Raw genomic sequence first — 17,949 nt, 5'->3', positions numbered from 1 at the left:
TGGATTAAACAAATCATTTTGACTTTTTGTTAACGAAAATGAAAAAAACTAACCACACTATTTTTACAATGTAATGAGTAGAAAGTAGAGATAACTGCAAAAAAATAAAAATCAAAAAATGTAAGGGGTAGAAGTAAGAAGTTGTCCTGAAAATAATTACTCCAGTCAAGTATACAGTAGATAGCCAAAATTTCTACTTAAGGTAGCAAAGTTTTTGTACTTTGCTATGATATACCTCTGTCAATGGTGCAGATATATTGAACAGATGCATTTAACTTTTATTTAACATTTAAATATAATATAATTCAGTAGATAAATGGTTAATAATGGCAGTTTTATAGTAAGTACAGGGCCGGCCCACGGGGAAGTCCCTCAATTTGCTTATGGCTCCAGGAACTGATTTCGGTTACAGTAAGCATGTACTATAGTCATACTTTCTACAGTTGTGGTTTTCCAAATTTGTTCCTACATTTTTTCATAGGTACATTTAGCATAATGGATGTATGTACTGACAAGGGACAAAATTAAAGTTAATTAGCTTACAGATTGTTTCAGTGTTCCAATGTAATTGAGAACCTCTGTATTTTAGAATATTTTGAATCGTTGTCATCTGCGTATAAGATTTACTCATTTAGACAAATATAATAGGTAACCGATCAAAGCTGATAAAGCTGTAATATTATGATAACATATTAATGCAGCATATAACAATACAACATGTCAACATTAAAAACCTGTGTTTAGAGTTGCCTTTTGTTGTCTATGTAGTCCGATTTTCCCCATCTGCCATTTTGCCACAGCAATGTATTTCTTTCTTTTTTGTTTTAGTCATGAACAATACTTTGAGTTGTCTCATTGCTGACATGTGCTATAGAAATAAACTTGGCTTACACATTGAAGAAAAACTGTGCCACAACACAATGTTTTATCGAAGTCGCTATTTAAATAGCTTTATGTAGTTAAAGTATGTATTTCCAGAAATGGTCTTCACTCTGTTTATCTAGAATGCATTTTGCATACCTTTTAATTTTCAGGTTGCAAACAGATGAAACTGGATCTGTGCTGGGAGCTGACATGCCAGTGTGATTGCTGATGTGGCGCTCAGTTAAGCTCTTTTCAGGTTTTTGCAATACAATAACATCTTTGTTCTGCATGTGGAGCACGGCAGGCCTTGGTACAGGCTCAGAAACATTTGATAGTTGACCATGATCACATTTCTTCATAGATAACAAACCTAATAAGACCTGGGGAATGGCCTAGCTGTACTGATATATGATATGTATCATTTTCTGGGTTGGGACAGATCTTTGCAGTGAAAGTCCAGATATTGTCTATATATTAAAAAAAAAAAAAGCACCTGCTTCAATAATGCCATTAATACATATTTTAAAGTTTCTTATAAAAGGTTTTAGTTTCAGACTTTGAACTAAACTACTGGTGCTGTTTCATTAAACCTTGTCTATATAACCCAGAACTGTCTACACCTGTCGTCCACTCTCTACTGTACAGGAAGCTGGAACAGGGCTGAAGCTTGTCTCAGCTCTCGCCAGTGTAAGGAGCTTATCCCTCTAAGAATGTCTGTGCAGATTTATTCTGCCTGACCTCCGCTCCCAAACAGACAATGTACAGGTAAAGGTGAGGTCATCAACCGCTATGGGAAGTGGCAAACAAAACAATATGTGGTGGCTTACTTTTGGAATTTTTTTTATGCTGTAAGGATGGGAGTTTCACTGATTTCAAACAATAAGTGAAACTTTGCAGTGATTTTACTTCCTGCATTAAACACTTGAACCATGGTTCACTTTTATACATTTTTAAAAGAATGTTTCCAAGTGTGCCTTTGAATATATTTTGTATTTCTTTTAATTAATGTTAGATGTGGCACTGTCATTACAAGCATGCTGTGCATGAATTTCTCTGTATTGCTGAATAGTCAACGACAAAATGCAAGCAAATTTTGTCGCCACAAGCTCATCCAAATCAAGGACTGGATGCAATCAGTTGCTTTTCCATGATAGAAAACTTTGAACCAATCTGACTGTATGGTCTCCTTGAATTGTCTGTGTAAACTGCCTTGACATGACACGCTGTCTGAATTTGCGCTATATACATAAAAATAAGCCTGATAAACCAGACTAAATGTGTAATAAAAAAAAAATCGCAGGCAAAAATGATTTTGGCCTCTGGCAGGTGGGGCTAGTTTATTAGGCTACATAAAAAAATCACTTTATTTGAGTTTTGGACTCTTCCTTCCTCCGATTAAGGTCATAGTTTGCTGGATAGATATGTTGCAGATAATTTGTAAGGTGTTATTCTTTCACGTTTGTGGAAGACTGAAAAATACAATTATTTAAATATAATTGCAAAATGAGGATAATTGAAGAATTGTAAGACTACAAGAATAAACTAGCCTCCATCCATTCTTCTTCTCCCACTTAGTCCTTGTGAGGTTCCTCGGCAGTCTACGGGCGAGAGGCGCGGTACACCTTGGATAGGTCGCAGTCACAGGGCAACACATAGACACACAAAGACATATAATCATGCACAAACGCACTGTTAGGTTAAATAGCCATTTAGAAGCGCCATTTAACCTAACAGTCTTGTTTTTGGACTGTGGGAGGAAGAGAGAGTACCTGGAGAGAACCAGATAAAGAATGCATAGGGAAAAGATGCAAACTCCATGCAGAGAGATCCTGGCCTTGGAATCGAACCCAGATCCTTCTTGCTACAAGGCAACATTGTTACAAACTATGCAGCTCTGAGAAAAAAAAAAAAAAAGCTTGCAAGAAAATGATTTAAAAATCAAGAGATTGTCTAGATGGAGGCTTAATTCCATGAAGAAAAAAATATATTTGTCTAAATGAGAAAGATGAGAACATAGATTCATTTGATTATCAGAATCACAGTGAGTTAAGGCAAACATTCAAACCACCACGAGAAAAGCTTCAAAAATGAAAGTGGAGGTTTTGGAATAGCATTTCCAGAGTCTAGAGTTACATTTGACAAAATAGGTAGTAAAACATTGATAAGATTCATAGATACTTTTCAGGGCAGGAATAACATGGATTTGAAGTTACAGTAAGATGTGGGATGCAAATAGACTCGTAATAAAGACTAAATGTCAAAGTGGACTCATAATGCACACCGACAAAGGATTAACTTAAGACTGGATAATAGATTTATTTTGCCATTAGTTGTACAGCATGCATGTTTTAAAAATGATTATGATTACAACATGTTGCCCATCTCGAAAAAATCTTCCAGTGTAAAACACATCATAAAGCTTGAATGCCAAAATGCCTTATTAATCAGCAGCTCAAAAACCTCTGTGATGTCACCATGGTAACACTCCTCAGAAGTCTCATACAGCAGTAAAGTGCAGCTTTAAATCCTTTAACATGAAGCATCCCAAAGAGAAGTCAAGTGCTGCTGAAAATATTGACTTATGTTGATTTATGGCACAAGTGACTGGTTCAGTAGGAAGAATGGCCTACCTTACTGGAATGGTACTGCAGTTTGAGACGAGTTGATGCCGAAACTCAGGGTAATAGTTCTGCTCAGAACAAAGGCAGATATTTCAAGGTCTAGCTTTCAAAATGTCAGAATATTAAAGTTTAGAATTATAATGTAACTAACAAGCAAAAGAGAGCTGAAATATATGTATAGATAAGACTATTTTTTCTTTTTGGCTCCTTTGGCCTTTAATTAGGACTTTATAAACCTAACCCTTGCAAGCAAGATCATTTGTAATGAAAGGGCCTTATTTTTGGCTTTGTGGTTGGGAAGATGTTTGCTACTTCCCTCCTGCCCAGATTTGGTAAGAGTTTGATTTATCAGTTAACCCCACTAAAACCAATACTGCAATTGGCTGGACACTCAACATGGGACGCAGGTACCCAATAAGCCTAAAGATTTGTACCGACTGTCCCTCCCTTTTACAAACACTCTCTGACGAGGCTTTCCAGATGGAAATATGTAGCTCAATTTGAATTCTACACGGTTTCAATCTGGCTTATACCACATAACTTTATTTGTGTTATTTTTGAAAGTATGCAGACAGGAAATGGGAGCAGAGAAAGGCTGCGAAGGTAACCAGGCCAGAACTTGAACCTCTAAAAGATGTGTTAAGGACCAAAGCCTCTGCTCCACCACTGCATAATAACCCAAGTATTCAATGTTTACCTGCAACTGACAGCTTTTTCTGTACATAGCTAAACACAGAAATAATACTTACTTTCTTAAAACTAATAAGGTTCTTTGCTAATTTAAGGTCTGACATTTTAAACCAAAATACTAGCGTTTGTGTAGTCACAAAAACTCTATTTTTTTTAAAGTTTCATTATATTTCATCATTTGCCTTTTAGAGAAAATGTTCACATACACGCTTTTAAGTCATATTGATGGTTCTCATAATCCCTTCTTCTCTTTAGCTTGATTGATTTATTATGTAGTGTAAACAGAATGAATGTTAATCACTGTGGGATCCTGGTCACTGAGTGAAATGCGCTACACCCATAAATGGTTCACAAACAGTCTGTTGTTTCTGATTAAAGTTTACTCCTTCAGCAGACATGAGCTCTCACCACTAGAAAAGAAAACAACAAAAATATGAAGGTTATATTTTCTTTAGGAAGAACAAACTGTTAATGCCAAAACATCTGTACAGAATTTAGGTAAAGACTTTATCTAGGTCACCCCAAAAACGGTACTTTGTTTACTTATTTATTTCTCTTACGTTAAACATGGGTGGACTTGCTGGTATGTTAGAAGGTATTTACTGATTTTCACATCATTCCATATCTGAGATTTAACTGGATTATTGTGGTGAATCATAGATTATTTATCAATTACCAAAGCAGGCTATTTGTTCCTACATAGTGCTGGGTTATTGCCCTTTAGCAGCTACATCTACATAAAAGCTGTAGCTCACAGTCAGTCTTTCCCCAGAATTATAAAAAAAAATGTTTACACTCACCATTTTAAAAACAATCAGCTTTTATTATTTTAAAAAGGTAAATTTTACATTATCAAAGTATGAATTAAATATTAATCCATACTGATGAAAAATAGCAGGCAGTGTATGGGACGTAAAAACACTAGTTCCATAAGTTCTGTTGACCTCTGCTTCGGCCTGCCTTTGGTTCGGCTGCCTTTCGCTGTAAACAAAGCAAAGAGTTTGGACCACACCTAACAAAACAAGGGGGACTTCCTGCCACCTGTTAGAACCCTGCAATGGTTTCTGCAATCACATTTCACACCCAAAAATTTATAATAATTTACAGTTCCCCAAATAGAACCATATTCCATATTATAAGGACAATATAAAAAGATGATTGCCAATGTTTTTAACTTGGAAGGTTTGTTTCTTTGTTTGTTTGTTTTTATATATATATATATATATATATATATATATATATATATATATATATATATATATATATATATATAATTTGTTGCTTAAAAGAATTACAGTAATTGGAGTATAAAATACAAGATCTCGCATTTTGATATGGTATTTTCAGAACGTTTGAAACTAAACTTTTCTAGTCAGATGAAAATCCTTGTTTGACTCCCTTCATAGAAATATCATGAAGCTCTGATTTTTTATATTGTCCTTACATTTAATTATATAAAAAAAAAACAATATTTTAATATACTTTATATTTTATTAATATACAGTATATTAAATAAAAAAGTTAACAATAACTTTCTGAAGTCAGTCAAATCACTGGTTTTAAAGCACACATGCAGGAAAGGCCTTCTGTTGTGGACATATGACTTCCATCTTTCTCAGATATTCCTGTAAAACATCAGCAGAGTCTGATGTGAAACATAACTGGATATAAACATCATATGGTCCATCAGTGCAAACAATCGAGACCAGAGGAAATCAAAGTAAACTTTGTACATTCCAGTGAGGGCACCTCAGTCAACCATACCCTGTCTTCATATAGAGATTTTAATTTTAACAATATTGAAGGATTTTCACTTTGTACATAAAGAGTGTTGATATAGATGTACCAAAAGTGAAGATAATGTGCAGACCTGAGCCTCTGCTCTATATCTGTTGAGTAAGGATGGGTTTCTTTACTGAAACGTCAGTATGTCGGCGAAGATGTCAATCATAATCTAACAACGGTGTAAACAAAATGCTCCGAGGCATTTTAAAAGAAAATATGTTGTTTTCTTTGTGCCATTTGTGATGTCACAAAAAAAGTTTCATTTTGCATTTCAATGTCTTTAAAAAAAAAGCATAAGGTCTTGTTTTCTTCCTCACAGATGCTTTGGTGTCTATATTTTCTTTAATCTTGCGTAATTATTTTTTTTATTATTCACAATAAAACAGACAACATGCTGGCTGAAATGTGAAGAAAACATTTTCCTGCTTTCCAGTTTGATCAATCTCTGAAAGAATTAAAGTCTGTCTTCAAAGCCAATATATTGATGAAAGTTCAGCATCTGTTTTCTTATAAAAAAATAACATATTCTGCCGCTTTAGTTTGTTTTCTGGCTGCTCACAGAAATTTGTCTCCTTCTGGTCCCACAGCTGCTCAATCAGGAAGTGCTTGTGTGCTGTCACACTCACACATATGCTGTTGCTTTCTTTCACTCACACAGACACCCATAAAATCACTGGTACGCAAACATCATTGGCAGACCATCCTGACAACTCGCCTGCCACACTCACACTTTGTCTCCCACTGTTTATCAGACACCTGAAGCTTTTCCTGTCAAATGTCTCGACTTTAGGCATCAAGCACAGCAGAATCGTCTGACGCTGAGTCCCTGTTAACAATAACTTAATGTATTGCCAATAAATACTCTGCTTTCAGCTTGAAGCCTTCGCTCTCCATTATACCTGAGTGGTTACATCTCAGCTACATCAGTGATGCTGCTGATCAGTCGATTCTGTTGCCACAGATCGTGAAGCGGTCAATCTCCAGCAGGTCTTTTTTGGGAGCCCTCTGGTTCGTTTCTGAGGCTTCGTCTGGTTCCTCCTCCTTTAAGGATGAAGCTATTGGTGGCTCAACATCAGACTGAGGTTCTGTAATCAAAGAGGAGCTTGCTGCTGCTGCAGGTGAAGCAACGGTGGTTGAGGAAGGAAACAGGTCAGGCCGTCGGGATGGCTGAGTGGTCACAGATGAGGAGGAGGCTGGTGAGGTGAAGGGTGTGGCAGGATTGGGATCGATGCTGGATTCACCTGAATGATGAAGCATGCAGATATTTAAAAATGTTGTTTCTCTTAAAGTATTTTTTTTTACTGTTACTTTTAGAAGACAAATTCATGTTGTATTAAGAGACTGTCTTTTATCTTAATGCTAAAAAACTGAATGCAAGCTGTAATGATTCTTTTTTTAAGAATTAAAAAATTGCAATGGACATAGCCATCAGCTGACTTTGTACAGGGTTTTTGTTGCTAGGCAACAAAGGCAGAATCCAGCATGTAAATGCATCTGCCAACTTGTTCTCAATAAGGCAATTTAGTGCTATTATGGTGGCTTTATCTACCAATTACACAAAAAAATGGATATTAATAAACCAAACTGCTGCAGCTTACAGCACCTGCCTTAAGATTCAGTGTCCCTCAAGACTCTAGCTATAGCTAAAAGATTAAAAGTTTAATCTTTACAAATCAGTGAGATTAAAGCCTTTCATTTACAAACAAATAAAGCATAAATGTTTTATGTTTTAGCAGATATAATGACTATTAAATTAATACGTCCGGCCACCCAGAGACTTGGAGTGAAAATTAAACCAATCAAAAACAAGCCTGGCAAAGATAAAGCAATTTTTTCCACAACTTCATTCAAATCCACCAATATGGCTGATATACCATAATGCAGTTTAGAGGAAAATAATGGAAATTATACAGAAAACTGAGTGTTCTATAAAACATAGAACAGCAATGGTCTCATTATAAAGAACTGTGTTTTGTTGAAAGGCAACACTGCAAGAGCTATTTCATTCTGAGAGCACCGGGGGCCAAACATTAGGAAAATCAATCCCAGAATAAACAGAATATTTTATATCTGAAGGAACTGAACAAAACTGCACTGATAATTAAGAGGATTGGCAGGGGGACCAATGCCTCCATTCCGGGTGTTTTAGCTTCAAAGCCTCCTGTTCTCATGGCAGACATTGATCTACTTACAATTATATGAACTAACATATAATCATTTGGAATAAAATATGCTGAAGAAAATTGTTTTGCAGTGACTCTAGTGCACTGCACAATAATTATTATGATTAACAAAGAAACAAGATTACTCCAGTCTGGAACTACAGGTAGCTATACCAGGCATTGTGCAGACAAGGAGGATGGTTTTAAAGCACAAAAGTAAGAAAATGGTAGAAAAATCAAAGAAATTGATAAATGTAAAACATTATTTCAAATGTTAAAAAATGTCCTTGTTTACCTGAGGGTTTGGCGCATCTACGTAGGTCAGCCTTGCTTGGGCTCTTTGCTGAGGAGGACGGAGCGGTTGATGGCCTCTCAAACAGTTTGTCCTCCATGTTGGCTCTCTTGACGTACACACAAGACTTCCCCAGCAGCACAATACTGTTTAAAACTTTCAGTGTCACCATCCTGCAATTAGAGCAAAGATGAAAAGAAGAAAATAATCAATCCTATCGTCTTTCATGTGCACAAAATAAATTTTCAAGAAGTTTGAAAAGATATTAAGGTCTTAATAATCTATTTTATAGATTTCAATAATGATCAGTTTCACTGAAATTGCCAAACCAATGAGTAAATATGTTTCTAATTGGAAGCAAAGGTTCCTTGAATTTATCTTCTTATGTTCACAGGAGAATCTCAATGGATTTAAATTTGATTTAAAAGCGTATTAATTAGACACCACAATTCAACCTGGAGAAACTCACAGGGAAAATATGCACATAGTGAATATTAAATTTACTTATTCAAGTAACAGAATCATTGTCTTCAAAAAACCAGCTGACTGCAAGGACTATTGGCTCTTTACAATGCCTCGTACTGAGCATGCATGTAGTGACAGTGGAGAGGAAAACTCCCTTTTAACAGGAAGAAACCTCCAGCAGAACCAAGCACAGCGTGAGCGGCCATCTGCCTTGACCGACTGGGGTTCAAGGAACAGATAAACACATTAATTGATTAATTAATTAAGTTCTTTGGCACTCGGGCCCTGGCAGAAGACTTCAATGCTGTGAATCAACATTCAATTGTATGTGTAACCTGGAAAAAGACTAGTCCTCCCCTAGGGCTGGAGACTGGTGGTGGAATAAGCCAGAGGGTTAGTGGGGCTGAGAATAGTCTGAGAGTGAGGGAGGAGCTAAATGAAGGGGATCATAAAAGATGATTGGCTTTAGAGAAGATGCAGCCCTGCGTTGGTTGGCTGGAGCTGAAAGAGGGACATCGCAGGTGGTTCAGGTGAAGCTGCAGTCCTCTAGATTGAATTTACGCTTAAACTTCATTAATTTCAGATATGATGTATATATACATAAATACATCATATATATACACAAGAACCTTGTTTATACAAATCATATGGAAAAGGACGTGCAATAATAGGTTAAAATGACCAAATATCATAATTTCTGAGCTAAAAAACACACAATTATGTACACTTCAAATAATTATAAACATTAAGAAAGAGAGAATCTGCCCACTGTATGACTGACTTTCTTTTTTCTCAAATTATATTTAAATATTTAGAATAGTTTTGTTAAAAAAACAAATTTTTTAGATTATATTTATTGTTAGAATTTAAAAGTGGATGTTGTATAGCTTGATAACACCAAATGACTTTTGATTCAACCATTCTGTGCTGTCATGGGAATCTATGTATGACATATAATAATAGTGTTATAACATAACACCAAATAAAACAACTCTTTTAGTTTTGTACTTCCATTACTCTGTCCAACTGACTAAATACTACATTATTATGTAAAATGTCGTCCTCTAAAAATCAATTTGTTAACCAGCAACTGCAAAGTAGATAACCATGACAACATCCAATGACATTTTTGATGTATTGTGCAGTTCATTATGATATCAGTGTGATGCTTTCACAACTATGAGGAAGGCTAAACTCATGGTTATTCAAGAGAAAGCACTGACACCGAACAAAAGAAGTGTGATTTATTAAAAGTACTGATGGAATATTGAGTGGAGGAAAACAACTGGTAGAAAAAGGACAAAAAGGCACAAAGGATAACCTAGAGCATGTGTCAAACTTGAGGTTCTCAGGCTGAATTTCCTCTGTCCAGCCAATTTATTTGGCCCTCAAGAGCCATAAAATTGCCAATCTTTTCATAAAATAGGAGCATACTGTAAGTTCTTTTTAAGTATACAATATAGCTAAAACAGCTAAATAAATGTAGGCGAGTTTATAATACCAGTAGTATGCTTTTCTTCTTAAATGGAATCATGAAATCAAAAGTTTGTTTTATACAGCTGCAACTGGCATCTTTAAAGAATTGGTGATGCCAAAGTGGACCTATATAGAGCTAATTTGAAACTGCCTTCTCTAGGGCTACAGCTTCAAACTACTGATTTGGAGTGAGCTCTTCGTCCTGCAGCTTCAGGAGGTACATCTTTTTAAACACACTTGATGCATATAATTAGTAGATTAGCAGAAGTTTGTAGAACTTGACTGTTAGTTGAGGAGAAGGTAACAGGCCATCCACTTAGGTGTATTAGACCAGCAAGAATAGGACTTTAAAAGTCCTGCTTTTCAGGCCTTTTTTTACCCCCCAGAAGTTGATTCACTGTGCTGTGTTTAAATAGCCACACTTGAGACGTAGGCTACAACTGTCTCATCCCTTCTGATTAACCATACCTAAATAAGACAGAAGAGGTGAGTTATCTATGGGGTTACAGTCAAGACTAGGGATCCAGGTTATTGATTAATTAATTTATCTAAAGTCGATTGGCCTGTTCAATACAGCAATGACTGATTAATAAGTGGTTGTTTTCTATAAAACCAGAGTTTTCTCTTTTATCAAGAGGATCTTTCCATTAACATGAGGGGCTAAATATCTTTTTAAAATAAGCTGAATTTAAAGAATTTAAAAAGGAGCAGTACATAACTTTATTTTAAGAATTGTGCCAGCTGATAAAAATTGTATTTTACACATTATGGAATTAGATCTAAGATACAACAAAACAAGAATCTACAGTATTAGCGTAATGGATGAAAAAACAATTAATAAAATATGTTAAACATGATCAGCGAAGTACAGAGATGTAAACCTATCATTAAAAGAGAGGTTATGTCACTCTGAAATGCTGATAGATTATTAACCAATGTGTTTCAATGAAGATGAAGGTAATTGTCATGTAGCTCTATGTTTTTAGCATAAACCAGCATCTAGTTCTGGGAGAGACTTTTTACCATTAAAATCACCTTTAAGTGGGTGGGTTGTATGGTTGCTCTCAGAGGACTTTCAAAAGATGCCGTTTAGTTTTCTATCATCAAATCCTGGCCTTCCAAACAGCAGAGAAGTTGAAGCTCCTCCACAATGCAGCACATGGATGCAATAAGGGTGAAAAATAATCCAAATAATCCTGGACCAGACTCTCCACTAGCATGCCTCCTCTCTGGCAATTCTTCTCTTGCAAATACTAGTGATGCTCAGCTTAGGAATAAAGAGCGGCACCTTATATTGGATGGTGGTAAAATAATCACCACACAAAAAAAAAGACAAAAAATTAAAGTTCATAAGTAATTTAGTATGTAGTAATGTATATAATGCAGCTTTATGATAAACGCACATTTGTAGAATTAATCCCCTGTAAGTTAAATTAAGTTTTAATTTATTTAAATGCACCATTGTCATAGTGCTTTCTTAAAAAAGGCCCAAACCATTGTATACTATCACCACCATAAAAGTCTTATCACTCACACCCGGATGTTGAAGTGCAGAATCCGTCTGTCTGTAGGGCCTAAACTCTGACACTGATGACTGGAAGATGGACATATTTGGGTCTGTGGAACAATGTTCGCTGTGACAGGCCATTTGGTACAGAGACTGTGTCAGCTAAATCTTTGCCCAGGCACAGAGATATGCTCAAACAAGGTCTATTTTTAAAACCAAAGGAAAAGGAAGGCCAGAGATGACACAAGAGATGACAACATGGTGTTCTTCTCCCTCAGGTCAATTCTTCAATAGTAGGAGCCCAGTGGGAAGGCAGCAAATCCACTAACACCACGAAACTGACACAAAGTGAGGCTACAGTAGTGATGCTTATATAACCAAGAGATTTTAGAGTTAAATATGTTGGTGTGACTTCATCTCATAAGGAATGTCACAAAAAATACATTTGATTCTATAAAGATTCAGTTACAATTTCAATAATAAAAAGAAAAGTTTATTACAGTACTATGTGTTGACTTCTTTCACTCAAAGGGCGTAAACTGCCCACTGATTTAGGCAATAAGCAAGTACATGTGAAACATAAAAGATGAGAAGAATTAGTGAAGCAAAACTCCAGGCTTACCCAAGATAAAACAGGAGCACGCATGTGTATGACAGAGCTCCCTGCACCTTCAAAGAACTCATCACCACTCGGATAAGCTACAAAAAAAACAGGAAGACGTTTCAAAATCTTAGTTTGTTCCAAAATACAATCTAAAACCCAATCAGCACCTACTGTAGGATTTAAAAGCTGACCTTACGGGTTGTTCTCAGAATGGGTAGTCAGGTGTCATGACTTAAGTTCTGTTTACAGTTACTGAGCTGTAACAGATTGCTGTCACTTACCAGAACAGCTAACGGCAGAGGGATAAAGCCCATCCTCCGGGCCACTGAGTCACTGTAGTCGGTGTAGGCCTGCACAGTCACAGACAAGGTTATAGCTCTAACATATGAAACTATTGACAGCATGAGCTTTATGATGTTAGTAGGTTGTGATAATAAAATTCTAAATACTGACATTAATATCCAGAAAAAAAATCAGTATTGGATACCATTTTTAATACAGTGGGAATGAAAACAATGAGAAATGATTACAAATATTTTTACTTAAAGGAAAAACTCACCTTTTCTATCTCATTATGGAACATGCTTTCTCAAAAGATGGTAGTTAAAACCATCCAAATTACAGCAAATAACTCAAATGTAACACAGTTGGACAGTTTTTTAAGGATCCCCGTTTATGGAATAAATGCTGCACATTAGGGAGAATCCTTCATTGCCAAATTTTAAAAAAGGGCTCAACTTGCTTTTATGAAGTGGCTTTTAACACTGGCAGGACTTACAGTAGTTGTAGTGACGTTTTTTTTTACCCTAAACAGATTTTTATTATTGCTGTTTTAAAGCGCTCTTCACATAAAGTTTATGATGATGATGGTATATTACCATGACAAATTAGCAGTGTATCCAGGTGCATCGTTTTAGCACAAATACATTCTGGAGAATCAATCTTTGACAGCCATAAATGTTGCAGAACGATATAAGGACAAATAAAATGTACATACATTCTTTTGTCGGCTGCTGACAAGATCGAAGGCCAGGCTGGCTCTGTATTCACTGTACACCTGGAGGACCCAGTATTACACGTGTTTGTTTAGAAAAGTTATAAAGTTGATATGTAGAGTAGTTATTCTGCCTCAGGCTTTGTCTTACATCTGCTGTAATATCATTGAATTTAGTGATGAATGCATGTTTAATGATGTCAACTGCAACTTCAGACATGACCACCATAAGTACGTCAGGGCACAGCATCCACAGGTGGTCTAAGGAGAAAAAACAATGTGTTTAAGTAAATATAAGGCTTTGGTATCCAAATGTAGAGCATATCATAAATACAAATAAGTACAATTTTTGGTAGAACCCAAACATTGCTGTCAGGATATCTAAATAAAAAAACACTGATTCTCACCACTCTAATTAAATAAATGACTGCTACTTTAAGGTGTTCAAAGGTCAGCTGTCATAGTTCGCATGGACCAAGACTGGCAGGAGAAGCAGGGTGTTTTCAGAAAGCTGTCAACAGTAACACCCAGTTCTCATCTCTGACTTAACTGCCTCGTTGAAGGAAGACTCTGGGAAAAAAATCCTCCAAAGTACTACAGCGGGTCAGCAGTGAGAAAAAGAAAGGAACTTCTCAGCATTACTGTCAGATTTTTGTTAAAGGCTAGCACCAACTGGGACAGAAATACTGATTCGGTTTTATATCTGTGGCAGAATTTGAAAGGGTGCTGCTTTTGTTTATCTTTATTGCGCTCTAAATGTTAATGACATGTAATTTTAAAAGGGAACACAAATAATTACCTGGGTTCCATGAGAACTGCTCCATATTCCTGAGACAGACGATGAGGAGGAGAACATAGCTAGTGAACCGTTCTTTTATATCTGCAAGAATAATTAAATGTGTTAATTATGTAAAAAAAAAAAAAAACTTGTAATTTAGTTTATTTTTCGTTTGCACACAGTGGTGTCAGAGTAAGGCAGATCTTTTAGTTATCAGGCTGCTCCCCTGTAGAACCAACGACAAATTTTAGTCCGTGAAGCAGACACCAATTCTACTTTTAAGGCAAGGCTTAAAACTTTCCTTTTTGATAAAGCTTATAGTTAAAGTGTCTTGTGCTACTATATATAGAAGTTATGCTGCTTTAGGCTTAGACCACTAGAGGACCCCTTTCCATCATTCTGTTTCATTCTATTTCTATTCTACTATTTTGCAGTATTTGTTAGTTCAACCTCTAATGTTTTGTTTGCTTTTTTTAATCATAGTAGCTTTATCTGGTCTGTTCCTGTTTGGCTGTGACACCATCCTGGAGACAAATATCAACTGTGCTGCTGCCATCAACACCTTTGTAGATGTGGGAGCTTGGCCTGTTTTTCAGTGTAGTCCTGTTTCTGTGACTGTGACTAACTGTGTGTGCTCTCTTCATCATCGGATATTCTGTATGTCTGCTTTTGTTTTGGCAGATGGACACTCACACTGAACCTTATTCTGCTGGAGGTTCCTTCCTGTTAAAAGGGAGTTTTACTCTCCACTGTCGGTATAAGCATGCTTGGTGTGAGGGATTGCCGTCGAGTCAATAAGACGATGCAAATCAGCCTGTTTTCCTTAGATCAAAAACTAAATCAATCTGACTGTATGATCTGGTTGAATTTTCTGTGTAAAGTCCCTTTAGATGGCATGTGTTTTTAACTGGCGATATATATATATATATATATATATATATATATATATATATATATATATATATATATATATATATATATATATATATATATATATATATATATATATATATATATATAAATAAACTGCATCATTTTGACACCAAAAGCTCTTTTTTATGAAACTACAGGTAGTAATTCTTCAAGCCTTATCCAAAGCCTTGCAGATCTTTCATTTTTGGTTTTGTTGTTTTCAGGAAATTAATAAATCCTGCTTCTATAGGTCCACTGTTGCAGAATTTCTACTGTTGGATGGACGGGTAATAACTTTAATCGCATGCATGGATCTGCATGCTAGCTTGAACTCTCTTCTGTGTGGCAGCAAACACACTTTAAATGTATTATGGCCACCCAACGGGTTGCAGTGCAGAGGTCAGTGTCAATATATTGTGACCAAAATTCAGTGTGTGAGCTGAAAATTACATTTTGTAAAATTGCAGTTTTATTGCAAATGCAATTAGGGGCCAACAGGAAGAGGGCCTCACCTTATGAGACAAAATGGTATAGCATGCTCACACACACTCTCAAACACCTTAGAGCTTTTTGGACAGGCCAGTTAATCAGCATATGTGTCTTTGGAATGGAGAAATCCCCACTAAAATGCAGAAGCTGACACTTCAACTCAGGACCTTTTAGCTGTGTGGTAGCAATGCTTACCAATCAATTACCCCAATATTAAAGCTGAACTGTTTAACTTTTAATCCATATATTAAACAATTTATCAGGTCAATATATTCTGTAAAGCACTTGGCTTGTATGAATGCTCTGAGCAGGCTGCTCTAGTCAAAGCCTTGCCAAAGTAACTTAAGAGGATCGAAACCTTTATGAGACCCAGACCCTTGCCTTAGAGCAGTCCGAGCTTCCCTGAAAAATGGGCTAGCTGAGCTAAAAGTTGTTAGGCTAAATAAATATGACACTTACCTAATCAGACATATTTTTATGTAGGATTTAACCTAAAGGGGTAAATGTGTTCCAGCCTTTACAAGGAACTGCGTTTCTTTTTAATATGATGGTAGCCTTGTTAACAGGGTCGCTTTAAGTATTTTATGCTTATTTAAAATATTCTCAAAAATAACCTGCATAGTTAATGAGACTTGAACCAGCTCAGTCTCTTCTGACCTCTTTTATAGATATATATCTTATGCTAAGAATAACAGAGGTAAGTGAAAACCGATATTTAATGGACTGAAAAACTTACCACTGTTAGACATTTGGAATAAATTGTTCTTCTCAAATTTCTTGAAGACGCTTCCCTTGATCTCCACAAACTGTGACACATCAAACACACAAAAGCGATCATTAAATATACTTGTAAAAGAATACAGCAATGTAGCTGCAGCAGTGGGATTCAATGCTTTATTGTTGAATACTTTTAGTGCAAAGGTTATTTGTTATCCTTTTTGAATGTAAGAGTAACTGAGGTAATATTTAAGTAGCTACTTCTGCTTTAGTATAATGTGGTTTAGTGACACGTATCTGTGTAAATACTGGCTTGTGTGTGTGTGCACTGACATTGTTGGACATCATGATGGTAAGCAGAGACTTGTTATGTGAGTTGAAGGCGACATTGAGGGTGGAGGCTTGCACCATGATGAGGATGGAATGAAGGACTGAGGAAGAAAGACTCAGGAAAAAAACAACTTTGAAAATGAAAGCATATATCTCAAATTCATTGATGACCGAAATTAGGTATAACACCTCTAAACTAAACATGTTGACAAAATCCAGTTGCTGTAATAATGAATTTAAAATTATTTTACTGAAGGCTCAAATGTTAAGGCTACACACAAATAGCTACGCCAATTAAGCATTTACTTTCCTGTATTTGGTATCCCTTGTTTGAAAGATTGACAGGCAAGTTTAAAATATGGCTAAATGCCCAGCTTATGTCTGTTTATCTCTGTTGCTTAAAATAAGAAAACATAGGTAATAATATTTCTAAAGAGTTTGGGTTTATCACAAAGATAAAACGGAAGGATACAGACATAAAAGACAGCCATAAAAAAGTGAGGAATGACTCCTATATTATCTCTCTTCCGCTCTTTGGGTTCTGTGGCCGTCCAGTAAAGCGCATCCAGGATGTCTTGACCAAAGGACGAGAAGAGGCGATCTGCAACCTTACAATTAAAACATAGGTTGGAGAATAAATTACTCTTGCAAAAAAACTGTGAATGTTACCTTGAAGGTATCAGCTGGTGAATTATTAGTGTGTATTAAAGCATCTGCACTAAATCAATTCTGACTTGTAGAACATTGATATAAAGTGCTTCAAAGGCTGAAAACCAGAAGGAACTACAGTCTGCCTGTGATAGTGTTCATTTTCACCCTGTAGGATTTGTTTAATTGAAGTATACAATTGTTCTTTTTTATGTTTAAGAAGTTTACATGGCTAAGCATGACTTGCTATTAAGTCATTAATCTTATGCGTGGTTCACACAGCCGGATTTTGAAATTGTCAGTTGATTTTTAACCCTGTAAAACGTCAGACATGATGATAAAAACAAAAATCATAGACCTAACAGGCTTGTTACTAGTGCTTGGCACACAGCCAGATGGAAGACGCACTCACCAACAGATCTCCCTAACAAACGTTTAGATGTCAGTTAGGAAATCTCATAAAACATCTTGAGATTAAATGTGTTTTATTACACAATAAAAGGTCATATTTATGAGTGTTAACTATATATTTACTTTAGATTATGATGACATTGTCGACATGAACAGATTCTGGGCCAATATGATTGGTAGGTTAAAATCAGGTGAGAAAGAGCT

At 35.9% G+C, this 17,949-nt stretch overlaps 1 protein-coding gene across 2 annotated transcripts in view; it reads right to left on the bottom strand.

Annotated features, from left to right (window-relative positions):
* Positions 1–17,949, bottom strand: part of prom1a (prominin 1a) — a 143,212-nt gene that overhangs the window by 112,640 nt on the left and 12,623 nt on the right. For both annotated transcript variants that reach the window (XM_038307956.1, XM_038307963.1), the window contains exons 6-14: positions 17,159–17,294; positions 16,690–16,787; positions 16,376–16,445; positions 14,260–14,340; positions 13,612–13,721; positions 13,464–13,523; positions 12,748–12,816; positions 12,485–12,561; positions 8,418–8,587 (exon numbers count right to left, since the gene is read on the bottom strand). In XM_038307956.1, the coding sequence (XP_038163884.1) occupies positions 8,418–8,587; positions 12,485–12,561; positions 12,748–12,816; positions 13,464–13,523; positions 13,612–13,721; positions 14,260–14,340; positions 16,376–16,445; positions 16,690–16,787; positions 17,159–17,294 (871 nt within the window). The remainder of the gene's footprint in view (positions 1–8,417; positions 8,588–12,484; positions 12,562–12,747; positions 12,817–13,463; positions 13,524–13,611; positions 13,722–14,259; positions 14,341–16,375; positions 16,446–16,689; positions 16,788–17,158; positions 17,295–17,949) is intronic.

Source organism: Cyprinodon tularosa, unplaced genomic scaffold (assembly GCF_016077235.1).
Source record: "Cyprinodon tularosa strain WSP-4 unplaced genomic scaffold, ASM1607723v1 ctg117, whole genome shotgun sequence".
Taxonomy (NCBI): domain Eukaryota; kingdom Metazoa; phylum Chordata; class Actinopteri; order Cyprinodontiformes; family Cyprinodontidae; genus Cyprinodon; species Cyprinodon tularosa.
This window is presented reverse-complemented; position numbering and strand designations above follow the sequence as displayed.